This window comes from Microtus oregoni, unplaced genomic scaffold, assembly GCF_018167655.1.
Source record: "Microtus oregoni isolate MIOR12 unplaced genomic scaffold, Mior012 000077F_ref0000221, whole genome shotgun sequence".
Taxonomy (NCBI): domain Eukaryota; kingdom Metazoa; phylum Chordata; class Mammalia; order Rodentia; family Cricetidae; genus Microtus; species Microtus oregoni.
Window position 1 is genome coordinate 7066621 of NW_024544029.1, and position 26416 is coordinate 7093036.

Sequence of the window (26416 nt, forward strand, 5' to 3'; positions counted from 1 at the left end):
GGTGTGATTTAAACTGTTTGTTTAAAGTTCCCGTTGTGTTTCAGCGAGAACCTGGCCATGGAGGAGGTCAGAGAGACCCTCTACTGTGACAAGGAGACATTTAGCAGTATCTATCAAATGCTGACAACTCTGGGACGAGGAACCTTTGCCACAGTCAAACTGGCCTTTCACATGCCCACTGTCAGCTACGTGGCTGTGAAGATTCTGGCAAATGTGAATGGGGACTGCGCCCGGAACAACAATGAGGTTGATATAATGAGATCCCTCGTTCATCCGCATATAATCAGGTTCCTTCAGGAGGTGCAGACACGGGACATGACGTATCTCATAATGGATTACGCCTCCAAAGGGGACCTGTTGCGTCAGATTCGCAAACCGGGAGGCTTACAGGAGTGCGAGGCTCGAAGGCTGTTTGGACAGGTAGTACAGGCAGTGAAGTACTGCCACGACAACTGTATCGTCCACAGGGACATTAAGGCAAATAACATCTTGATCGACGCCTCTGGAAATGCCAAGCTCTGTGATTTTGGCCTGGCAGTCAGAGTTGTCCCTGGGACAAAACTAAAGACTTTCTGCGGCACTCTGGCCTACTGTGCCCCGGAACTCTTTGGAGTGGAGCCATACGATGGCTATGCCAGCGATGTTTGGAACTTAGGCGTGCTCCTCTACTACATGGTGGCCAGGCACCTTCCGTTCCAAGCGAGCTCTCCTATGGGGTTGAAGCAGCAAATTTTGGCTGCAAACTTCAGCGTTCCTCATCATGTCCCACTTGATATTTTCAATGTAATCGTGGAAATCTTCATGATCAGCCCCAACAGGAGGCCCACCATCAGTCAAATCCTGACGCGCCCCATGATCAGGGACAGCCAGGCACGGGCATCCATCCAGAGTCTCCCAGGCACCCTGAGTCCTAGCATTGTCGGCACCATGGCAGGTGAAGAAATACTTGAGTGTCCAGAAGACCAAAAATTTAATCATGCGACGGCCACACACCTGAGACTGCAACACCAGGCACCCGGGGGAGATAGCTGCCATCACCGGGTGAAACCCACAAAACCCAAGGAGCCAGGCCTTGTCCTCAACCTGGCCGATCTTCACACCTTTTCTGGGACTCTCAGGAAAGCTGCTGAGCCTACTTCCCCAACCTTCATCGTGCCATCTGAGCCCCAGGAGAAAGAAGATGGGAATTCCAGGCAGGGTGGCAGAAGGCATAGCGTGCCTGCCACCCTGTGCTGCCAGCCAAGGAGGATCCACCTTGCCCACCTATCCCACCTGCGCTGTCCTGTGGCTGATTCCCTCATGAGCAGCAGCCTGGACAGCAGCAAGAGTTTCTCTCCATCGATGATCAGGTTGTGTGGCAGCCTGACGGCGAGTGCCCAGCCATCCTGCTCTCTGTACCACCCTCTTGGGGCAGACCACAATGAGGCAGCAAATGATGCAGAGAAACTCTGGAGCTCGCTGGGGACGGCTCTGCGTGTAACCCCCAAAGGCTCCTCCCTTGGAGACACACTGCAGGAAGAAGTGACGACCAGACAGGAAGAGGCCATCAGCCATGGTCAGCGCCAGGATGCCGGGCCAGCTTCCTCCCGAAACCAGATGCGTCAACGCTGGAAGAGGGTAAAGAAAACCATTGTCAATGGCTTCCGACACCTATGTTGCTGCCTGCCTCCTGCAGAGAGTAACCATGCCTCCCGTGAGAACCAGGCTCCACAGTCAGGGGATCCTAGAGGCACCCATAGAACCAGGTGAGCACCTTTCTCACTTCATCTGATTTGTACTTTTCCTCCTGTTCTTTGTGATAAATGATGCCTGTGTCCACACGTAGCACACTGTGAGCATAACAATCTGTCACTTCAGAAAGACCAGGTGTTCCCTGTAGTGTGACCTCAGGCTTGTTGAGCAACAGGGGGATAGCAGAGATGCTGAGTGAAGCAGGGAGAGGTGGGGCAAGGCCAAAGGAGGCAAAGATTCCTTAGAGGAACAGTCGGGTACTTGGGCGCTGCAGGGCAGTGCACTAAGTCTTGTGTGTTTTGAAGTCACTAAGAGTCTCCTTCCTCTTTGAAGCCCCGAAGAGTTCAAGCCCCAACTCAGTAGCTTCTGAGCCACGAGTTGGGGATCGGTCTGGATGAGAATCAGACAGCCCCTCTGGCGACCCATGCCAGATGCCCAGGACATCGTCTGGCCACAGGCCCCTCCTGCAGAGGAAGAGCTGTCCACCTGAGAGAACATCTATCTCTCCAGGTAAAATCCCAGGCAGGAAGGGTAGGCTTCCCACAGGGTCTAGCTCAGTGTGGAGGACTGAGGTGCAAAGGTGCCCTAGGCTGTCTTGTGGAACAATAGCGCCTTGCCCTCTCCCCATGCCTGCGGAAACATCAGAAGAGGTGCTCTGGGTAGTGACTGTCCTTTGCCCCCTGTTTCTTGGCAGAGAACACGGTCTTCTCCATAGGGTGAGACTTCTCTCCCCCAAGGAGAGTATTCCTAGTCAGCCTGCCCTAAGTTGGGTTGCCAGGTTGAAAATGTGTCCTGCAAGCAGCCCTGTAGGACCGACTCCTCTAGAGGGCAGGCTCCTGCAAGAACCTTTAGCAGGAATCCCCACAAGTCATCCCAGCAGGTTCCATTGCTTGAGTCCTCAGACCCAAAGCTTGGGAAAATCTGAGCTGGGGAGTGAGTGACCCCAGGGCAGCAGAGTCCCCCTCTCCACCAATTCTGCCTTCCAGCTACTCACCTCCTGCCTCTGCCTGCTTGCTCCTTCAAGGCCACCATTCTCATCAGTGACAACTAGCTCCTGCACTTACCACCATGTGCCACACCCTGAGGGACTGGTAGGTGTCAGATTGGAGTGAAACCTGAAAACCTAATGAGGGGTCAGCAACCTGCTGTGCCTCTTGCCTCCAGCTTGCCTGAGTCTGCCTGAGTCTGCAACTGGCCAGTGAAATTCTTTAAGAAGGCTTCTGTTTTTCTCAGCCTTTTAAAGGTGAGCAGGGTTTTCCACTTCTTTTGGAGATGGGTGGGGTGTGCTTCCCGGAAGCTGCCTCGTCCATGCCACAGTCACATTGGTAAAATCTCATCTCGTGTTCTTTCTGCCTAGACCTTGTCAACCTGTGACAGCAAGAGACCCAGAGAAGACTGTGCGACTGGTGTGGTGGTCCATCTCTCCAGCTGTCTCCCTCATTAGAACCATCCTGGGTATCTTCTATATTCAAGAATGTGTCCCAGCATTCAGCGCAGGTCGTTGTGGTGGCGGATATCCCGGCCTCTGGTGCTACTCTATTCTCCTGCCTCCCCCCCAAATTTTATGGCGAAATCTCCAGACTCGGATCCCCCTCATTTCTCCTTGGAGCGCTGCGGTTACAAGATACAGAATTGTGGCTTATTCGAGCCCCTCCAGACTTTACCCCATAGTGGTGAGTGGTCACTCCCACCCTGCCCGCTAGGAGAATCCCCCAAACACACACACACACTGGAAACTGAACCCACCCCACACTGTGAACCTAGAACTGTAGACAGCCTTTCTGATAACCCGGATAATCAGTCATGTTCTGTCTAGCCCAGGCTGGTTTCTTACGTCCCAGCATCGTCTGGCCTCGGTTTCTTGAGTCTGGAACTACAAGTGGGTGTCACATGTTCTTTTGTTTTTTAGAATCATTTTTAGTTTGTTTGTTTGTTTGTTTTTCAAGACAGGGTTTCTCTGTAGCTTTGGAGTCTGTCCTGCTGTCCTGGAACTAGCTCTTTTAGACCAGGCTGGCCCTCAAATCACCTGCCTCCCGAGTGCTAGGATTAAAGGCGAGCACAGCCACCACTGCCTGGCTTTGTTTTGGAGAATCTTAACATCCTATGCAGTAGTTAAACTCGGATCTTTCTGCTTCTACCTCCCAAGGGCAGCTACCGAGCCCAATTTCATACAATGCTGGTGATGAAATCCAGGGCCCATTCATACTAGGCACAAACTCCATATCTGAGCCTCGTCCCTCGCCCGCCTGCCTTAAACATTACTTAGCCATTTTGATGGGGATTAGATTTAATGTCAGCACTCAGGAGACTGAGGCAGGAAAATGGTAGGCTTCGCGGCCAGCATGAGATAGGGAATACCAAGCTAGCATCACACACAAAGGGTCTGTCTCAAGAAACAGCCAGGAGCCGGGTAAAGCCAGGTCGTGATGGTGCAGCACATGGGAGGCAAAGGCTGGTGGATCTCCGAGTTCCCTGCCAGCCTGGTCTACAGAGTGAGTTCCAGGACAGACAGGGCTACACAGAGAAACCCTGTTTTGAAAAGCAAATATTAAAAAACGAAGCAAGCAAGCCAGGAACGGTGGCACGTGTCTGTTTGCAGTACCTGGGAGGTGATGCAGGCTGATCAGGAGTTCTAGGCCTCACACAAGCCCCACACAACAGAAGTTAGTTGAGACAAAACTCAGGGTTTTAGCACCCTAGCCTAGAAAAGCTGCTTCTTCTAGCCCCGGCCTCCTGCTTTGCAAAGGATCTAGCCAGCCTCTGCCTTCTCCCTTTCTTTCCTCAGCCTCAATGGGTGGGGTGTGCCTCTCTCTGGCTCAAAGACTGTTAAGGGCAAACTGGATGGCAAGAGGTGCCGATGCCGGGTCCTTACCGGCAGCCCTCAAGCTGGAGAAGCCACCTTGCTGGCATCGTCAACAGAGGTGGGAGGAAGACTCACTTGCCTTTTGTAGAGTTCTTCAACCCTGTCCTTGTCTGTTCCCCTTCACTGCTGACTGTCTGTACCTTGTACTCATGGTCGTCTATTTTCTTTGCGAAAGCATATGACTCTTAAACCCCACAGTGGCATATCTATTGTTTCCTTCTAATGAAGAATCCTTTCTTTTTCTCTCCTCTTGTTTGGACTCCGGTTTACTGTATGTAGTCCCGGCTGCCAAGGACCGTCGATCCTCCTGCCCTCAGCCAACTGAGTGTAGGTGGTATAGGTATGTAACTTGTCTCAGTGTATTTTAGAAGTTTTACTTTTTAAATCATCTATGTAGGGTTGGATATCCTTGATCTTTTAATTCTTCTGCCTCCGCGTACAAATGTAGAGATTACAGGAATTCCACACCAAGCCTGGTTTGTTTGGTTCTGGAAACCAAACCCAGGTTTCTGCATGGTGGGCAAGAGTTACCCCAACTGAGTCACACCTGGAGCTCAGGCAGGCTAGCCTCAGACTAGGTATTTCTCTCTGTAGCTGAGAAATACCTCCTGATGGAACTGCAGATCTTACCCATTGACCCTGATTTTTCTCTTGCTCTCTCTCTCTCTCTCTCTCTCTCTCTCTCTCTCTCACACACACACACACACACACACACACACACACACACACACACACTTTTTCTTTTAGCCTTTCTAGATGACCTGTTTTTCTGACTGAAAGTCTTTAGAAGTTGCACACACAAGGGGTGTAGCTGGACACCACTCTTCCTCTGAAGGTAGTGAGCTGTGTTCTGGGTGGGCGGGAGGAAGAGGAGGCTGTCCCAGTCATGTGTCATCTCAGAGTCCCCAGACTCTCCCCTGTGTGTCCAGGCAGCGTTGAAGGTATGTTCTGACCAGAAGCCCTCGAGTCGCCCGCAACTAACTCCCTATGCACCTGCGTTAAACAAAATGGAAGTCACCAGCCCTAACCAGCCGTGTCCCGAACTCAGGCTGATGAAACTAGGAAGATGGAGCCTCACTCCCACTGCTTGAAGGTTTAGTCACCTCACCACTTGGGGCAATCTCCTATCCCTCACATTTAGACAGTTCTAGGGAGTTTGTGGATTTATCTTAAAACTAGATGGTAGAGCTAGGGTGAAGGTGTATGCCTATTATCCCAGGACTCTGGAGGTTTAGACTAGTGACTAGCCATGAATTCAAGGCCAATCTGTTCTCCATGAGGCACAGTAGTCTAGGCTTTGGTGGCTCTCTCTCTAAAACACAGAAAGTGAACGACAGGACTAATGCTCAGTGTGCCTAGCATACACACTGGCTCTGGGCCTGGCTTCTTTAGCATAAAATGAAACCAGGTGGAGCATGCCACAAATCCCGGCATTGGGGGGCAGACACAAGAGGATCAGAGAGTCAAGGCCATCTTCCAACACAGAAAGTTGGAGGCCAGTCTAGGGGGAATGCCACTCCTTTTGAAAACCAACAGCACCTACCCAGAAATCTTAATGCCCCAATCTGAGAAAACAGTGACATAGCAGCCCATTCCAACCACGTATTCCTAGTGAATCAAAAGATCTTTCTGACAGAGAGAAGAAAATATGGCTTCCAGATGTGCAGGGTTATTTTCTGCGACTCACATCTGGAATTATCCTGAGCCAATTGAGTTCATCCTTGTGCACAGCGCTGAGGACTGTTGGGTAAGTACTCCCTGCTGGCCCTGTGGGAGGCACTGACAGGAAGGTTTGGGGAGCATGGAGACCCCCACCTGTGCCAAAAAGAAAGGCAGGAAGGCTGCTGGCCCTGCCACCCATCAGAAACTCTGATGTTGTGCTGCCCCCTTGTGGCACTTCTGTACCAGTTCCGTTTTTTATTTATTTATTATGTATACAATATTCTGTTTGTGTGTATGTCTGCAGGCCAGAAGAGGGCACCAGACCTCATTACAGATGGTTGTGAGCCACCATGTGGTTGCTGGGAATTGATCTCAGGACCTTTGGAAGAGCTGGCAATGCTCTTAACTGCTGAGCCATCTCTCCAGCCCAGTTCTGTAGTAATAAGAGCGGCGGGGCTTTGTTCCCAGCACCCTGGCCGCCTGCCCGGCTAGCTTATGCCCGAAATAACAACACACAAACTGTATTCATTTAAACACTGCTTGGCCCATTCTCTTCTAGGCTAATTCTCAAATATTAATTTAGCCCATTTCTAATCATCTGTGTATGGCACCCCAAGGTGTGCTTACCAGGAAGATTCTAGCCTATGTCCGTCCTGGGTCGGAGCTTCATCCCGGGAGCGGGGCATGGCATCTCTCTCAGGCATCTGCTCCCGAGAGGAGAGCTGTCGAGACTCTGACCTCACTTCCTCTTCCTCCCAGCATTTTGTTCTGTTTACTCCACCCACAGGGCCAAGCAGTTTCTTTATTGGCCGATGACCTTCCTCCATCACAGTTCCGTTTTAATGCGCCTGGTTTGCTGGGGTCTCTGCTTCAATTCCTGCCACAAACTGGGGTGAGTGGGTTTGCTCAGAGTTGGGGTGGAGGGAGGCTTCCACTGCTCTGTACCCATCTGACGTGATTCTATCCTTCTTTACTTCATTCCATTTCTACAGTATCCTAATAAAAGAACAAAATAGCTGTCATAGATATTCTGTCAAGGGGTTGTCCCTGAAGAAACTTCGTAAACTACATTGCTGCTTCTTCCTGGCCCCGCTGTCTATAATGAGAAATGATTGGCACTAAGCAAGAGTGTGAAATCGACGCCCTGGGTGAGATTCAGAAGCACAAGAAGCCTGCCAGTGACTGTCTGTCTGTACAGTGTCTAGTTACCTTGTTTGGTATGTGTTCATGTGCAGAATCCAAGGAAAAGACCCGGCAGGCTTGCTGAAGCTGGCCACCCCAGCAACTGGAGATGGAGACAGGTGAATCTCCATTTTTGTTCTGTTGTTGTGATTTTTTTCTTTTGGGGACAGGGTTTTTCTGTTTGGCCCTTCCACTCTAGACCAGGCTGGCCTTGAACTCATAGAGATCTGCCAGCTTCTGACTCCTGAATGCCAGGATTGTGGGTGTGTGCCACCATTTGAGGCAGATGCATTTCCTCCTCAGTGGCCTTGAGAAAGCCTGTGTTAAAAAACAAGGTGCCCAGCATTCGTGAATTGACATCTGACACCGAACACCTGTGCTACACACACATACCTTGAGCTTGCAAGTGTGTGTGTCTACGGACGCCGCTGCACACTTACACAGTGTTAGCATATAGTGTGTGAGTGCATCTGCACACACTTAAGTCAAAATAGTGTGAGGAAGCACAAGGACAGCCTGGGGCGCTGTGGACCTTTAGTCCCAGCACTTGGGAGGCAGAGGCAGGCAGATCTTTGTGACGTCAGTTTGATCTACAACTGCAGAACTTGCTGTCCCAGGAATCCTGGGCTACCCACTGAAGTTGGTCTATAAAAAAAACAAACAAGGTGAAGGGAAAAGAGGAAGCAGTACAAAGTTAGTTGAAGAAGCAGGTAGAAGATCTGACCTCCTCTGCAGGAGCATCCTGTTGGCCAGACCTAGGAGAACGAGAGAGGACGCTGCTGCTGAGAACACTGGGTGGTCCTCTCTGGATGCTAGATGGTTGGCAGAGCCCAGCAAGCCAAGCCCTGGGGTATCTTATTACTGCTGAGTAGAATTCAGTTTGTGGGCTGACAAGGTGATCCCAGCTTTGTTAGCACTGTGGGTCACCTGGATGTCTCACCTCTCTGCAGCACGGGAGTAGATGCCTCTAGAAGCCAAGACCCTGCACTAGGGAGAAAAGAAGGCCACCCTGATTGATTCTACTGGTTCTAACCCCTGCTTCTTCCCCAATCATGGCAATATATGTTTTCTATGTTGGAAATAAAATGGCATTGTTAAATGAGCTAGCTTTTGGTTGTTTGGATGCAGGGCCTGTTGTCTGAGAAATCACATCTCCATCACACACAAGAAGTAGAGAGGGAGAATTAGCTGTAAGTAGAGAGGGCAAGGCTTTAAGTTCTCTAAGCCCACCCACAGTGACCTACTTCCCCTAAGAGGCTCCTGTGCGACAAGTTCCATAATCTCCCGAAACTGCACCACCAATTGGGGTCCGAGCACTTACATTCATGAATTTATAGAAGACATTTCTCTTTCAAACTACCATGCCCACTGGGCTAATCCACAAGCCCCAAGGTAATCTTTAGTTCTAAGGAACCCTTTGCTACAAAATTAAGTCTCAAAAAAACAAAATCCAAAAGGAAGGCTGGGCATGTGGGTGCATCACTTTAATACCAGCATTCAGGAGGCAGTGGCAGATAGCTCTCTGTGAGTGCCAGGTCTACATAGTGAGACTCGGTCTGCAAAATAAATAAATAAATAAATAAATAAATAAAGCTGGCTGTTACCACCTGTAAATTGAAAAGAGAGAGAGATTTTTGCCAAGTGAGATGGTGTGCGCTCTAGTCCTTGTACTGGGGAGTGGAGGGAGGGAGATTTATTGGACGTTATCCTTGGCTAATTAGCAAGCTCAACAAGTCTAGGATTTGTGAGATATTTCTGTCTCCAAATAAAGAAAGAGCCGGGTGGGGGTGATACACGTCTTTAATCCCAGCACTCGAGAGGCAGAGGCAGGAGGATCTCTGTGATTTGGAGAGGAGGTCTAGGAAGAAAGACCTTTTTGAGCCTTTCCTGATGATCCCTTGGATTCTCAGAGCAATAGAAAAGCACTAGCCAGGTGTAAATGCCTATAATCCCAGCTCTGTGGAGCCCAAGCAGGAGGATCACAAACTCAATGGCAGCCTAAGAGCCCGTCTCAAAAGAAAAGCTGGAGGTGGAATTCAACAGCAGAATACTTGTGTTGCATGCCTGCAGCCCTGGGTTTGAGACTCAGCAGAGCAGAAACTACAGGATAAGAGCGGCCTTTGTGCCCATTGGGCTGATAAACTGCTCTGCAGACAATATTCCTGTCAAGAAGAACCATGTCTATAACATGTTTAAATGTTTCAGGGAATACAAAATAAGTGATTAGAAATGTAAATGTTTAGGGAAATGTAAATGACTTTTGTACATTCAGGGCTGCTGCTTCTTCTTCATCGTCTTTGTCTCCTTCTTATTCTTATTCTTATTCTTCATCTTGGTATTTTGAGAGAAGGTTTCTGTGTAGCTTTGGTGGCGGTCCTAGCACTAGTTCTTGTAGACCCGGTTGGTCTTCTGCCTCGCGAGTGCTGGGATTAAAGGCATGTGCCACCAACACCCAACCATACAGGGCTTCTTTTTCTGCCTTTCAGGTTTTTTGTTTGTTTGTTTTTTGGAATTTCATGTTGTCAAGGCTGGCCTTGAACTCACTATGGAATGAGGCTGGTTTTGATTTCCTTGCGTCCATTTGCTCAGTATTTTGAGTTCAGACATGTGGCAGCAGCCTACCTTGTGTGTATGTGTGTGTGCACCTGTGGTCATGCGTGTATGAAAGTGAGGGAATCTTGTGGGTGTCTTCCTCTTCTCTCCCCAGCTTACATTTTGAGACAAGGACTCTCACTGACCCTGGAGGTCACAGACTGGCTAGACTGCTGGGGAGGAGCTTCAGGGATCTGCCTGTCCCAACTGTCCCCAGCTTTTACATGATGCAAGGAATCTGAACTCCAGTCTTCATGCTTACACAGCAGGCATTTTACTGACCGAGGCTTCTCCCTCGCCCCTCTTTCCAACCTTTGCAAAGTCTCAAGTTGCTTCTCAATAAGAAAGTGTTTTAAAACTGAACTGTATAACTCGGCGGTGGTGGCACAAGGTCTTTGGAGGCAGGCAGAGGCAGGCAGATTTTTGTGAGTTCAAGGCCAGTCTGCTCTACAGAGTGAGTCCTAACTGCTTCCATCACTACTTAGATGCCATGTCTTGAAAAAGCAAAATTACATAGATAGATAAAATAAAATAAAAAAGCTCCAAATTTAGACCATACAAGATAGCGACACACTGTCTCTTGAGTGGTAGGATTGCACGCATGTGCTACCACATCCGGCTTTATACAGAAACTTTGAGGGCTCAGTTGGGGTAGGCGCTTGCTACCAAGCCTGATGAATTCCGTCCTCTAGACCTCCATTGTGAGAGGTGAGAACAGACTCCCTTTGGTTGTCCTCTGGCTTCCACATATGCTCCATGCCACGAATATTCACTCATAAACAAATAAGCACATAATAAAATGATGATAAAAGGAAACAGGACCAAGCTGGGCATGGCGACACGTAGCTTTAATCCCAGCACTTAGACATGATCCTTATACTTTTAGACCTTGAACTTCTGATTCTTCTAAGTTGAAGGAGAAGGATCAGAACTCTCAGGCCAACCTTGGCTCAACATTTCCCAGTTGGAGGCTAGCCTGGGTTATATGAGACATGGTCGTAAGTAATAAACAAGTGGACCTAGAACCCGTGTGATGCCCGTATGCCTGAAATCTCACCAGCTGGGAGGCAGACAGAAGGATTATAAATTCAAAGCCAGCCTGAGTTACATACCAAGTTCCATGCCTGCCTGGACTGTATAGTAAGATCCTGTCTCCACAAAAAAACCCAACAAGGATTAGTTGAATATGGCAGCACATGCCTTTAATCCCCGCACTCAGAAGCAAGAGATCTTTGTGGGTTCAAGATCAGTGAATATATGGAGTTTCAGGACTACAAAGAGACCCTGTCAAAGCAATGACAAAAAACAAAATCAATAATTGACTGAGGGAAGAAAAGGGAGAAGGAGGTAAAGACATCACGCACTAGTTGAGTATATGTACACACACATGACCATACATGGTACATACATACATACACACACACACACACAAGCTGGGGTGGTGGCACATGTCTATACTTGAGTTCTTCCAAAGGTCCTGCTTATATGATGTCCCTATTGCAAAAATAAATCGAAACGTAAATAAAAGAAAAGATTTAAAGTAAGGACAGTTAAATGCACCATGGGATCCCCTACATTATGGAATAATATGGATCTGGGAAGATGAATAAAAATTTCTTAGCCAGCCTCGGTGGCACATGCCTGTAACTCTAACACCTGAGAGGCAGAGACAGGAAGATCAGAAGTTCAAGGTCATCCTCAGTTAAATATTGAATTTGAGGTCAATTTGGGTTTCAAGAAATCATTTCTCAAAAATGAATAAAACCTTGCAGTAAGAGCCTCAGTTATTAAGTAAACACACCTGTGAAGACAGACCCTCAAAGAGTTGCCTTCACCTGATTGGCCAGCAGACATGACTACAGGGTGTGTTCTTAATTGTTAATTCATGCAGGGGAGCCTAGGCTCATTGTGGTGGATAATGTGATCCTGGGACAGGTGGTTCTGTTGTACAAGGAAGGTAGAGGCAGAGAGACAAAGCCAGTAAGCAGCCTTCATCCATGGTCTCTGCTTCAGTTCCTGCCTCCAGCTTTGAACCTCAGCTTTCCTCATTGATGGATGGTGAAGTGTAGTAGAAAACAAACCCCAGTCTATCCGAGTTGCTATCAGTCATGGCGTTTATCACAGCAGTGGAAACCTAACTAGGAAAGACCCAAAATGTGAGTAGACCTCTCAGCCATTTCAGTCCCTTGGGGGAGCCTCCCATTGACTATCACAATAAAGACCAGTATTTCCTGAGGGTCTAATTCTCTACAGTGGTGCAACCACCCTAGAAGATTCCAGCCAGGGCTTGTTAAGATTAACCCTTTCTGGTCCTGACTGAAGGCAGGTTTTGCTGTGAGGCCACTCTACCTTGAGACCAAATAAGGCTTGGTCCCAGCCATCCATCCCAGAAGGCTGTTCACGTCACCCCTGAGAGATAAGCAAGGTCAAAGCACTGACAAGAGTCAAAGGTCACCTTCCAGAGCAGATCTAGAGCTGCAAGTGGCTCTAGCAGATGTGATAACTCAAATGGACTTATAACAGACATCGATAGAAAATTCCATCCAAACAGAAAAGAAAATACCTCCTTCTCAGCACCTCATGGAACCTTCTCAAAAATTGAGCACATACTAGGTAACAAAGCAAACCTCAACAGATACAAAAAATTTTAAACACCCCATGCATCTTATCAGATCTCCATGGCTTAAAATTAGACTTCAACAGCAATGCTAATTCCAGAGCCCACAAACACACGGAAATTAAACAATGCTCACCAGCCACAGGTCTCCTTGCCTTCCAGCTTGCTGGATGAAAGCAAGCTATGTAGATTCAGGTAGGGGTTCGGGGAGATGCGGTAGTCCTTTGGGAGCTCAACCAACAGTGACACCCCAGGGGTGGTTGGCAGGGGCACATTGTCCTTCAGGAGGCTTCTAACAAAGACTGGAGCCTCAGAGCCCCACAGCGGCTGGGTGTGGAGTGAGCTGGGATGTTGGGGGATGCAGACTCATGAGCTCCCGGCCACCCCAGAAGGGCCCAGCAGTGGTGGTAGTAAGGGATTGTGGCTTCCCTCAGCAGGTTGCAGTTCCAGAGCCAGCATCACCACCTGAAGACACCTCGCCAAGGAGGGAATTGGCAGGTTGGGCACCTGCCTGGAGGGTACCCAGAGGGGAGTCTCCCAGGATCTCAGGTTTCTTCTGGCTCTGGGTATGCAAGGCTAACTGGAGCAGTGCAGTGGACAGGGAAGGTCCGCTGAGCCGTCGAATGAGGGGGCACACCCAAAAGGCCCTGCTGGTCACTGGCACTTCATGCAGCAGAGGACTGAGCAGCAGCTGGAGGGAGGCAGATGGGCCCAGAATGTCCAACAGCAGCAGGATGTTTGGCTCAGGCGGGAGTCCCTTGCCTCGATTGGGAGCCGTGGCCTTGGCAGCAATGAGTGCTGTCAGCTTACTGTGGCCAGGAGGACCTGGAGCACAGAAGGACACACGTAGGTGACTGCCACCCATGGCCAGGCCACCTGCCCTCTGTTCTGCAGCCTCTGCCATCTCTGCTGTCTCATACTCCAGTACTGCAAAGCCCCTCAGCTGCCCACCCTGGTCACATGGCAGGTGAAAGAAGGTGGGCACATCGACCGCGGACAGTGCCTGGCGCAGGGCATCCACATCATTGAAGCCAGGTGGCAGGTGGTCCACACAGAGGCACCGGGAGTGCAACAAGGCAGGGGACAGCTGCCCAGCATCTGTGCGATGCACATACAGTGTTTGTGGGCCCCAGTGGTTTGCCCGGTAAATCAGCCTTGCCCTGGCAGCCGAGTCTTTCTTCATGTACTCTGCAAAGCCATAGCCCAGAGAGCGGCCTGTGGGCTCTCTGTAAAATACGAAGCAGCGCTCCAGGCTGCCAAAGGGTCACACCAGCTTCTCACACTGTGCCTGGGTCACGCTGGGCGGCAGCTTGGCCACACACAACAGAGCATGTGTAGGCTGCAGCTGAACTGACAGCTCCCGCTCTCGAAGCCGGCTCTGGTGGAAGGCCTTGATGGCAGCTTCACCCTGCTCCCCTTCCAGCAGGGTCACGAAAGCTGTCCCTTTGTATTTGTCCACCAACTGTCCTTGAATTCATAGTCGCTCAGACGATCGCGATCGCCTACTTCCTGGTTGATCAAGTCCCCCGGAAGACCCCTATTAGTATCATGGCGGCAGTTACGGAACTGGCACTCAGTAAGGTCCAGGCGCTTCCGGATCTCTTCCGGTTCCAAGGACAGCAGCTCCTGTGCAGGTGCTCATCGATAGGCGGTCCACAAAGTTTCCCCTTTGGCCTCCGCCGCCAAGTTGACCAGCGGCCAGTGAGTCAAGAACTTTAAATCTTTGAAGAAAGAATTTGAAGAAGACACTAGAAGATGGAAAGATGTCCCATGCTCTCGGGTAGGCAGAATTAACGTAGTAAAAATGGCAGTCTTACCAAAACCAATCTACAGATTCAAAGCCATGTCTATCAAAATCCCAGCAAAATTCTTCACAGACCTCAAAAGAACAATACTCAACCTCATATGGAAAAGCAAAAAGTCCAGGATAACCAAAAGAATCCTGTACAATAAAGGAACTTTTGAAGGCCTCACAATCCCTGACTCAAACTCTACTACAGAGCTACAATACTGAAACCGCCTGGTATTGGCATAAGAACACACAGGAGGACCAATGGAACTGAATCAAAGAATGGATATCAATCCACACACCTGCAAACACCTGATTTTTGACAAAGAAGTAAAACATAAAATGGAAAAAGAAAGCATATTCAACAAGTGGTGCTGGCATAACTGAATATCAATATGTAGAGGAATGAAAATAGATCCATATCTATAGCCATGCACAAAGCTCAAATCCAGAAGGATCAAAGACCTCAACATGACACTAACCACACTGAACCTCATGGAAGAAAAAGTGGGAAATACACTTGCACAGACTGACACAGGAGACCACTTCCTAAATATTACCCCAGTAGCACAAAAACTGAGAGCAACAGTAATAAATGGGACGTCCTGAAACTGACAAGCTTCTGTAAAGCAGAGAACATGCATGGTCAACAAGACAAAATGGCAAGCTACAGATTTGGAAACGATCTTCACCAACCCAACCACCCCCCATCAGACAAAGGGCTGTTCCACAAAATATACAGAGAACTCAAGAAATTGGTCATCAAAGGAACAAATATTCCAGTAAAAAATGTGGTATGGAACTAAACAGAGAACTCTCAAAGGATGAATCTAAAATGGCTGAAAGACACTTAAGGAAATGTTCACCATCCTTAGCCTTCAGAGAAATGTAAATGAAAATAACTCTGATATAACATCTTATACCTGTCAGAATGGCCAAGATCAAAACACCGATGACAGCATATTCTGGAGAGGATATATGGTGGGGTAAATGCTACACTCCTGCATTGCTGGTGGGAGTGCAAGCTGATACAGCCACTTTGAGCATCAGTATGGTGATTTTTCCAAAAATTAGAAAACAACGTTCCTCAAGACCCAGCAATACCACATTTGTATATATATATATATATATATATATATATATATACAAATATTTATATTTTGTATATATATATATCCAAAAGATGAGCAATCATACCACAAGGGCATGTGCTCAACTATGTTCATAACAGTATTGTTTGTCATAGTCAGCACCTGGAAACAACCTAAATGCCCCTCGACTGAAAAATGGATAAGGAAAATGTGGTACATTTACACAATGGAGTACTACACAGCAGAAAAAAATAATGACATCTTGAAATTTGCAGACAAATGGATGGATGTAGAAAGCATCATTTTGAAGGAGGTAACCCAGACCCAGAAAGTCAAATACCATGCACTCCCTCATGAGTGGACATAAAGCAAAGAAAACCCAGCCAATCATGCACAAACCAGAGAACCTGGACAACAAAGAGGACCTTAAGAGTGACACACATGGATCTAATGGACATGGCAAGTAGGAAAAGACAACTCCTGAGTAAATTGTGAGCATGGGGGTCATAGGAGAGGGTGGAGGGGAAGGGGAGGCTGGGAGGGGAAGGGAGAAAATTATATCTCACTAAAAATGATAAATGATTGAAAAATGTAGAGCTTGGAGTGGATAGCTGATCTTGTGGTTTCGTCTTGGGTTCGACTGGCAGGACAAACAGGCAGTGGAGACATTTGGAGAAGGTGGGGTGTGGCTGTGAGGGACTGGAGGTCAGAAGGTGACAACAATGAGAGCCCTAGCAGTAGGAGAAGGCTCAATGCAGGTGTCCATAGCTGGTATTTCTGAGGCATGAGATCATAAAGGCCTGGAATTAGAACAACACTAACTGTACCAGGGTTTAGAATCCACATAGACAGAGACACAAAACAGAATTAAAATCATCAAAGGGGCCATGAGAGCTAAAGGAGTCTAAGAACACTCAAAAAGGTACTTGGGAGTTGCCCTAGCTCTGAGGTCTGCTCTAAATTTTTCATTTGCATTCTCAAGTATTTTGGTGGTTATTTGGTTTATTTTGGGAGGATTTCCCCCTCTACTTTCCCTAAAATATTGGCCCAGAAGATCAGGTGTCATTGAAGAAACCACATGTGCCAACCCCCTTCAGGAGGTGCGGATTCCGGGACCACTGATGGATTTTTTTCCTCTGATCACTTTGAACATATCAACCCACTGCCTGCTGAGGTCCTAGTTTTCTGTCTGGTGGGAAATTGGATGAAGAATTTATGGAGAAAATGTGACAAAGTCTATTCCTCTCAGCCCCGAAGAAGTTAGTCACTTGCCCAGGAGTGTCCTGGGAAACAGAGCATTGCCACAGCATCCCAGAGTAAGTCAGAGGCTACCATGTTATTCTGATCAATGTGAGTCTACTAAGAAAGGAATTGATTGCTTTGAGAATATATGTGATGGGTTCCATGAACCGAAAGTCATGTCAGTATGTTAGGGTCTGTGAGAAGTGGACCATGTTCCCCATCCACTAATAGATGGGTATCAGTGTGTGCCAGTTGGATTTTGTCAACTTGACACACGCTGGAGTAATCTGAGGAAGAAGGAACTTAACTATCTAATAGGTAAGTCTATGGGGAATTTCAATCAGTGACTGATGTCCCTGGGTTGGAGATCATGGCTGTATATATAAAATGATCTGTCTTAGAGAGTAAAGGAGAGCAAGTCAGTAAGTGGCTTTACTCCATGGTACCTGCTTTGGTTCCTGCCTCGAGGTTCTGGTCTTGACTTCCGGCCCTGACTTCCACTCATGGTAGCTTCTGATAGGAAAGTGAAAGGGAAGTAAAGCTTCCTTCCTCCAGTTGTTTTAGGTCATGATGTTTCTTCACAGGAAGAGAAAGCAAGTATACCGTGTCCATACCCGGTGAAGGACAACCTCCAGTGCCTGTTATAATTCACATGCTCCCACCTACTATGATTATTAAAGTGGAAAGGGTTTCTATTAGGGATTGGATGTGTAATACCCAAGGAAGGATCCTGTGTTTGAACTCTGATCCCTAGCATGTGGACATGTTTCAAAGTTGGGGAAAACCTAGTAAATAAACCCAGAAGGAAAAGGTAGGTCATGGGGTGTTGAAGAATATTATTTTAAGGTGTGTGACTTCTGTTTAGGTTGCACTTGTTGAACTCTGTGAAGCTGTGATGCTTTGCCTGTCTAAAACACCTGGTAGGCTAATGAAGATTTTAATGGCCAAACGTAAGGCAGGAGAAAGGATAGGTTGGTCAGTCACACAGAGAGTATAAATGGAAGGAGAAATCGTAGAGGAAGGAACAGAGAAAGAGCAAGAGAACAAGGAGAGGAGGATGCTAGGGGAAGCTATCCAGTTACCCAGCCACTGAGTAATAATCAAAGTAAGATACACAGAGTTTTGTTTTTTTTTATTAAAAAAAAAGCCTAAAAAGCCTAGAGCCAGAGTCAAAGGTGGACAGAATAATTCAAAGATAAGAAAAACTGGAAAGGAACAAGCCAAGCTAAGGCTAGGCATTGTAAGTAAGAAGAAGCTACTGTGTATAATTTAATTGGGAGCTGGGTGTCAGGTCCCCAAAAGACCAAAAGAATGAAAAGAACAGACACGATCAACAAAAAAGGGAGATACAGTGAAGGCTAACTGGGTGTAACCAGCCTCCCCAGGCCCCTACCTGCCAACTGACCAGGGTAGCCTTCCTGTACTTAGGGACAGAATGTGAAGAAAACCAGTGATCTAAGCCAAGCCATCATTGGTCCATTTCTTGCTCTGACCTCACAATGACAGAACCCTGTTTCTTAACTGCTCTGGCTGAGGCTGCCTCCTCTCCTTACAGTTGAGAGGCTGATCTTCAGTTGAAATAGTGATTTAGATAGAAGTGAGCTGGTCCACTTGGTGGATATTCATTAGCTGTTGAATCTGAACACAGTGAGTTTCCTTCTAAGGTCACAGATTTGGGGTTTAGAGGTTTGTGTTTCCAGGATTGAAAATAACCCTTTCTTCCTTTCTTTCTTCCTCGGTCTGGGGTATAATTTGGGGCAATTTTTATTATCTGCATCAATTAGATGTTTACTCTATTTTAATCTTTAGTTTTAATATTTTCTCTGGGTTCATTCCTTCGTTCACCATTTTAAAACATTTGTTTACATTGACTCTCCAACATGAGTATTCTGACAGTGACATTGACCTTCACGCACATGGAAAGCTTTGACCACATTCCCCTGATTTCACTGCCTCCTTCCCACCCTTTCCAAGTCCCTTGGGGTTCTCACTTACTAACTCAGTCAGGTACTTTTCTAGTCCAGGCCAAGTCATGTGGACTCCTGTCCAGAGGACTGACAGGCACACTGGATGGTGTCCTAAGGAAGGGCAGAGATGGATTTCTGCCTGTGCTCTAGCAGAAAGCCTCCTCCAAAGTGGTTATCTTAGGATCTTCCTGGCAGTTCAAAGTCAGGGCTGGAGAGGGCCAGAAGTAAGAGTTAGATCCCATTTTGCGATGCTAATGATGGAACAGGGCAGCTGAAAAGGATTCAAGAACAGAAAACGTGAAAGTCTAAAAAGAACCTGTTCTTTGAGGAAGAGAGGAAGTTTCCTTGGTGGGACATAGCACACCAGGTCCCTCCACCATCTTCTGTCCTTCTGTGTGCCTGAAACTGGCCTTTTGTGGGAAGTTTTCATTTTCTATCAGGGGGCAAGGTGATTGCAGTACTAAAGCTCGTGTGTTATCAGGCACGGGGTGGGGGCAATAATCATTTGGAAGCAAAGGATCAGTTCTGTTGGCCAGAGACCTCAAGGAACACATTCTTGAACAAAACTACCTAGTGCTGGGATGTTCTGCCCAGCACTCCAGAGACCCACCCCAAATACCTGTCCTTTTGGAAAAACAGGGGGACATTTTGTTGACAAGGACTGCCTTTATTTGATTATCACAAGCCTGGGCTAGAGGAAAACTCTTTCATCTCATCCTTTCTTTATTTTTGCAGACAGGGAGCCTCTCAGTGTGGCTCTGGCTGTTATGGAACTTGGTTTGTAGACCAGGCTGGCCTCGACCTCACAGAGAGCTGCTAGCCAGTAACTAAGTGTGTAATGTGTGCATATACGATGCCTTAGGGGAGTGAACTTTGTATTGACAGAGAAGGAAAGTCCTGCTTGAACTCTCTTAAACTTCCATCCAGTTTCTTTGGCTTCTGCCCCATAGCTGGTTCTGGGTGGGTCCTGTGAGGTCCATTTAAAGGGTAAATCTGTTGATTACTTAGGCAAGGTGAAGACAGCATAGCCTCAAGAACACAAAAAGGCTGAGTGCCACCCTCCCACCTCAGGTGTTGATGTCACACTCATGACACACTTGTGTCCATTGTGATGAGGAGCAGCGGGCTGCTTTCTGCCACCCGGCTAGCTTTGCCTGAAATAATTACACAGAAACTGTATTCTTTTAAACACTGCCTGGCCCATTAGTTCCAGCCTCTTATTGGCTAGCTCTTACATATTGATCTAACCCATTTCTAATAATCTGTGTAACACCACAAGGTGGCTTACAAGGAAAGATCTTCACTTGCATCTGTCTGGAGTGGGAGAATCATGGCGACTACTTGACTCAGCTTCTTCCTCCCAGCATTCTGTTCTGTTTACTCTGCCTACCTAATTTTCTGTCCTTTGAAAGGGCCAAGGTTAAATTTCATTTAACCAATGAAATTAACACAAAACAGAAGACTCTCACCCATCATTTTCCCTTTTTCTGCTTAAACCAAAAAGAAAGGCTTTCACTTTAACATAGTAAGATTACATATAACAAAACAGTTATCAAGCAAGAATTACAGGTACAATATCTATTTTGTCCTTTATCATAACTAAGGAAAACTATAACTATCTATCTATTCTTCAACTCCATCAAAGACTCCAGAAGGATATAATATTACCTAAGTAAATGAGAAGTAAGCAACTTACAAAACTCTAGAAATCACAGAGACATCTCGCTGCCTGGACAGTCACCCAAAGTTCCTCTGTACCATTGGGGCATCCATCTTCAGCCTACAGGCCCATAGTATCCAGAGCCATTTCCATGAAGCAGGAAATTTCAAAGGCATTTCAGTCACTATCTGTTGTGTCCTGCAGAATGTCTCACAGACACTTTCATGAATCAGGAACCCCGAAAGATCATCTCACCTTTAGGCAAGTTCAGCAGTCCTCTTTCTGTGGGTTCTTTGTGTCCAGTCCAGTATATGCAACAGTCCAGGCAAGAGCAGTTCCTGGCCGAAATGGCTATCAAACTCCATAAGGAGCCTCTTCGATGCCCATCTTCCTCTTGAAGTAGATTGGTGCTGCCAGAAGCAGACGTGTCTCATTGTCATGAAAAGCCCTAAGTTATTAAAACATCAAATGCCATATTCTGCAGTCTTTGAAAGATATGAAGAATGTCTATCTAATTGAAATGTATCTATATATATCTAGAAAATCTAACGAACATGACTACAAATTTGACTATTATAGATGATTATCCATTAACAACCCATATACATTACATTTTTAAATGAACTACACAATCACAATACCTTAATCAAGATTAGAAATATAGACATATAACAAAATTGACCTTAAAATCCACAAAACTGCAAATTATTCATATCTCTATCAGTCCATGTCCTGTGTCTCACAGCCAAGGTTACTTTTGAAGCACTGGGACCCTCAATATGTACAAGACAAAAGCAGTCCTTGCCCTTCTGTTTGCTTTTGCTTTTTGGTTTGGTGAGAGAGGGTCTCCTGTAGTACAGGCTGGCCTCAAGACCACTGTGTAGCCAACGATGACCTGAACTGCTGGTCCTCCTGCCTCAACTTTCCTAGCTTTAATAATTGCCATGTGCCGGGCCACAGTGGTGCATGCCTTTAATCCCAGCAATCCGGAGGCAGAGGCAGCTGAACCTCTGTGACTTTGAGGCCAGTCTGGTCTACAGAGTGACTTCCAGGACAGCCGTGATTGTTAAATAGAGAAACCCATGCTGACAAACCAATAAAAAAAGCCAAGTGCTCACCTTTATAAGACTTTTCTTGTTTTTCTGTCAATTTAATGGCCTAACCCGAATCTACCTGTATTTTAATTACTATCTTCTCCCCAGGGCCTGACAGTCAACACCTCACCACATAGGCTGAGGCCTAGCGGGATTTCTGGTCCCGCTGGTACCAGCTTGGCCACAGTCACCAAATGTAAGTTTTAACTAAGCCTCTTTTCTTCTATTTACCAATAAAGACTTGGGAGTCAGAGCCGGGCAGTGTTGGCGCACGCCTTTAATCCCAGCACTCAGGAGGCAGAGGCAGGCGAATCTCTGTGAGTTCGAGGCCAGCCTGGTCTACAAGAGCTAGTTCCAGGACAGGAATCAAAAGCTACGGAGAAACCCTGTCTCGAAAAAATCCAAAAAAAAAAAAAAAAACACAAAAAACCTTGGGAGTCAGATGTTGGGGTGATAACCTGCTAGCTCAGAAAGGCCAAGAAGCAACGAATCTACTTTCCTATTTGGACAGAGACCCAGCAAGAAAAGCATCTCTTCACTCATCCCAAACTAAAAAGACCCTGAATAGCTAAGTGTCTCCCTACACCTTGCTGTGCATCTCTCTCTTCCTATATTACTGGCTACTTTGTTCTTCCTTGGCTAATTCCTGTCAACTAGTTGCTCACTCCGCTTCCTGAGTTTCTTTGTTTTTCTTTTCTTTCTTTATTTCAGTTTGTTGAGACAGATGGATAGGCATGCCTTCCAGAGTGAGATTGGATATATATTTAGTGGGTATGGAGGGAAGGGGAAAGAGGAGAAGAGCAGAGAGGCAGAGAGAGACAGAAACAGAAGAGGGAAGAGGAGAGGTAGGGAGAATGGAGTAAGGCAGAAGCTTCCTCTTCTGGAGGAGAGATGGGAAAAGCCACATTCCCCTGATCTCACTGCTTCCTGGCCACCCCTCCCAAGTCCCTTCGTGTTCTCATTTTTTCACTCAGCCGATCTGTACTAGGTGACAGAAGGGGAAAAAAAAACCCGTGAGCTGTGAAAAGCCACCATTTGTCCTTTTCTTGCTCTGACCTCACAATGACAGATGCCTGTGCCATCACATCTCTGGCTGAGGTTGCCTCCTCTCCTTACAGTGCAAGCGGGTTCGTGAGGTGGAAAGTGGTTGGAGCTCTGTGCTGGTGAAAGAGACTGTTTGGACTTTCAAGATCTGCTGGACTCCAACATAGTAAGTTTCCCTCCAGCTTTGTTGCCTTTGATTGTTGTTGTTGTTGTTGTCTGTGTATTTATTCATTTTCTGGCTTGATTTATTAGCTTACTTTTTCATGTTTTTTTTTTTTACTCTGTTTATTTTGTAAGTGTATAGGAGGAGAATTCAAGACAGAAAGTCTCTGTGTAGCTATGGCCTTCCTGGAACTCAGTCTGTAGATATGGCTGGCCTCAAACTAAAAGATTACCTGCTTTGCCTTCTGAGTGTTGGGATTAATGGCATGTGCCACCACAGCCCGGTAGTTTTTATATTTAAGTTGTGCATCTTGGAGTATAACTTTTATTATTATTATTTTATGTGTATGAGTAAATTGTTTTCTTTCTTTGTGGGTACCAAGAGCCTCGCACCTGTGGAGGTCACAAGAAGAAGACAGATTAGCCAGAACTTGAATAACAATTGATTGTGAGCACCATGTGTGTTGGGCCTGGAACCAGGGTTCTCTGAAAGAGCAGGAGGTGCTGTTAAACACTAACTCATCTCTCCAGAACCTCTCTCTTTAGTTTTGCTTCTTCATTTACTTTTGTTATGTGTTCTTTGGTCCGTTTCTCTTTTCTCATATCAAGCCTTTCCTTGTTATGGCGTACCATATCATAGGAACAATTTAGTCCTGGCAATCGCAGGAACATCTCTAATGCATTCTGAGCACTTGATCATGTGATTAACCCACGCAGCTATGCTTTCTTCTCACACGACCTCCTCCACATTCCTAGGAGACTCCTCTTATGTTGAGGACCTCCTCCTGCTCCCATGTTCCACATATGAGAGAAGAAAAGTGACACATTTGAAGGACTGGCTTTTCCCATGTAGAGCGATCTTCTCCAGTGACAACCATGTTCTTGAGAGCCCCACAGTTTCATCCTTCTCTATGGCCGTCTTTATGTATGACTGTGGCACTCTTGCCCTTAATTCTGTTTCAATGTTGTTTTGTCAGGCTAAATGCGTAGAGATATCCTTGCAAGGATCCTTGGGAGCATATTGTAACCATGAAGTATGGCCTGGCTTATGTGAATTTGGTGAAAAGTATTAAGTAGTATTATTAAGGACTTTACATCTATGTTCATCATGGAAATAGCCTCTGTTTTTCTTCATTGTGTTTTCCTGGTTTTGGCATGAATGAGTTTGGAACTGCTAAGGACCTTTCTATTTTGTGGAGTATTGAGGAACACTGACATTTGTTTTCAAGAGATTCGAAGGATTCATCAGTAGGTTTGCCTGCTCCTGGGCTTTCCTATGCAGATTCTTTCCTCATAAATATTTCAATCTTGTTCTTTATCAAATCTTCTTACTTGAATTTATATCAAGAAGTTTCTCAATTCCATCCACATTTTCCAGTCCATGAGGAGGACTCTCAAGGTTTTCAAAAACAGATTTCTTTGGGAGATGGGTTAGCCTGGAGAGACAGCCCAGCAGTTAGGAGCATGGACTCTTCTTGCAGAAGACCAGTTCTGCAATCCCATGACAACATAACTTCCTGAAGTGCCGCACCTAGGGGATCTGTTGCCGTCTTATGTCTTTCCAGGTCATAGAAATAAAATTAATCAAAAAGACTTATATCACTATTTAAAATTATATATAGTACACGTGAGTATACATTTAGGCGACCTCAAGTGTGTGTTTGTGTGTATACATATGTGTGTGTGTGCGTGGGCGTGTGTGTGTCTGTGTTTGCCCTTGTGATCATCCACGCATGTGTTTGGATGCCCTCAGAGGTCAGAGGTATAGGATCTCCTAGAACTGGAGGCAGTGATCCACCTGACCTGGGTCCTGAGAACCAAACACAGGTCCTCTGCCGAAATAATAAACCTTCTGACCTCCTGAGCCATCTCCCCACCACGACACTCTGGGTTTTCGGGGTTTCTGTTGTCTCATCAACTTCTCATGCATATGATTTTATTAGTATCTTGTCTCTCAATGAGTGTTCAGCTCAAGTAAGAGGATGATTCTCCTGTCCAATCAGTGGCTCGTAGCTTCTGCGACCCTTTGTTTTATTCTCTCCGTTTCTGGGTGAATCCGGCCAACCTGACCTGTGTTATGTTCTGCTGTCCACTGCTTTGGAAGGTACTTCCTTCCCTTCCTGAGCACTACGTAGCTGGTTAGGTTGCCTGAAATATCGGTGACTCTTTTTCTCTTTGGAATGTAGGAATTGATAGTGATAAACATTCTCATTGGTGTGATTTAAACTGTTTGTTTAAAGTTCCCGTTGTGTTTCAGCGAGAACCTGGCCATGGAGGAGGTCAGAGAGACCCTCTACTGTGACAAGGAGACATTTAGCAGTATCTTTCAAATGCTGACAACTCTGGGACGAGGAACCTTTGCCACAGTTAAACTGGCCTTTCACATGCCCACTGTCAGCTACGTGGCTGTGAAGATTCTGGCAAATGTGAATGGGGACTGCGCCCGGAACAACAATGAGGTTGACATAATGAGATCCCTCGTTCATCCGCATATAATCAGGTTCCTTCAGGAGGTGCAGACACGGGACATGACGTATCTCATAATGGATTACGCCTCCAAAGGGGACCTGTTGCGTCAGATTCGCAAACCGGGAGGCTTACAGGAGTGCGAGGCTCGAAGGCTGTTTGGACAGGTAGTACAGGCAGTGAAGTACTGCCACGACAACTGTATCGTCCACAGGGACATTAAGGCAAATAACATCTTGATCGACGCCTCTGGAAATGCCAAGCTCTGTGATTTTGGCCTGGCAGTCAGAGTTGTCCCTGGGACAAAACTAAAGACTTTCTGCGGCACTCTGGCCTACTGTGCCCCGGAACTCTTTGGAGTGGAGCCATACGATGGCTATGCCAGCGATGTTTGGAACTTAGGCGTGCTCCTCTACTACATGGTGGCCAGGCACCTTCCGTTCCAAGCGAGCTCTCCTATGGGGTTGAAGCAGCAAATTTTGGCTGCAAACTTCAGCGTTCCTCATCATGTCCCACTTGATATTTTCAATGTAATTGTGGAAATCTTCATGATCAGCCCCAACAGGAGGCCCACCATCAGTCAAATCCTGACGCGCCCCATGATCAGGGACAGCCAGGCACGGGCATCCATCCAGAGTCTCCCAGGCACCCTGAGCCCTAGCATTGTCGGCACCATGGCAGGTGAAGAAATACTTGAGTGTCTAGAAGACCAAAAATTTAATCAGGCGACGGCCACACACCTGAGTCTGCAATACCAGGCACCCGGGGGAGACAGCTGCCATCACCGGGTGAAACCCACAAAACCCATGGAGCCAGGCCTTGTCCTCAACCTGCCCGATCTTCACACCTTTTCTGGGACTCTCAGGAAAGCTGCTGAGCCTACTTCCCCAACCTTCATCGTGCCATCTGAGCCCCAGGAGAAAGAAGATGGGAATTCCAGGCAGGGTGGCAGAAGGCATAGCATGCCTGCCACCCTGTGCTGCCAGCCAAGGAGGATCCACCTTGCCCACCTATCCCACCTGCGCTGTCCTGTGGCTGATTCCCTCATGAGCAGCAGCCTGGACAGCAGCAAGAGTTTCTCTCCATCGATGATCAGGTTGTGTGGCAGCCTGACGGCGAGTGCCCAGCCATCCTGCTCTCTGTACCACCCTCTTGGGGCAGACCACAATGAGGCAGCAAATGATGCAGAGAAAGGCTGGAGCTCACTGGGGACGGCTCTGCGTGTAACCCCCAAAGGCTCCTCCCTTGGAGACA

General features: G+C 47.1%; 1 protein-coding gene and 1 pseudogene across 1 annotated transcript; one reads left to right on the plus strand and one right to left on the minus strand.

The window, feature by feature from the left end:
• The first annotated feature begins 57 nt into the window (after nt 1–57).
• Nucleotides 58–1749, plus strand: LOC121441422 (sperm motility kinase X-like). Its single transcript, XM_041642548.1, has one exon. The coding sequence runs from the start codon at nt 58–60 to the stop codon at nt 1747–1749; it is 1692 nt and encodes a 563-aa protein (XP_041498482.1).
• Nucleotides 1750–12779: 11030 nt separating this feature from the next.
• Nucleotides 12780–24902, minus strand: LOC121441423 (annotated as a pseudogene).
• Between the last annotated feature and the right edge of the window lie 1514 nt (nt 24903–26416).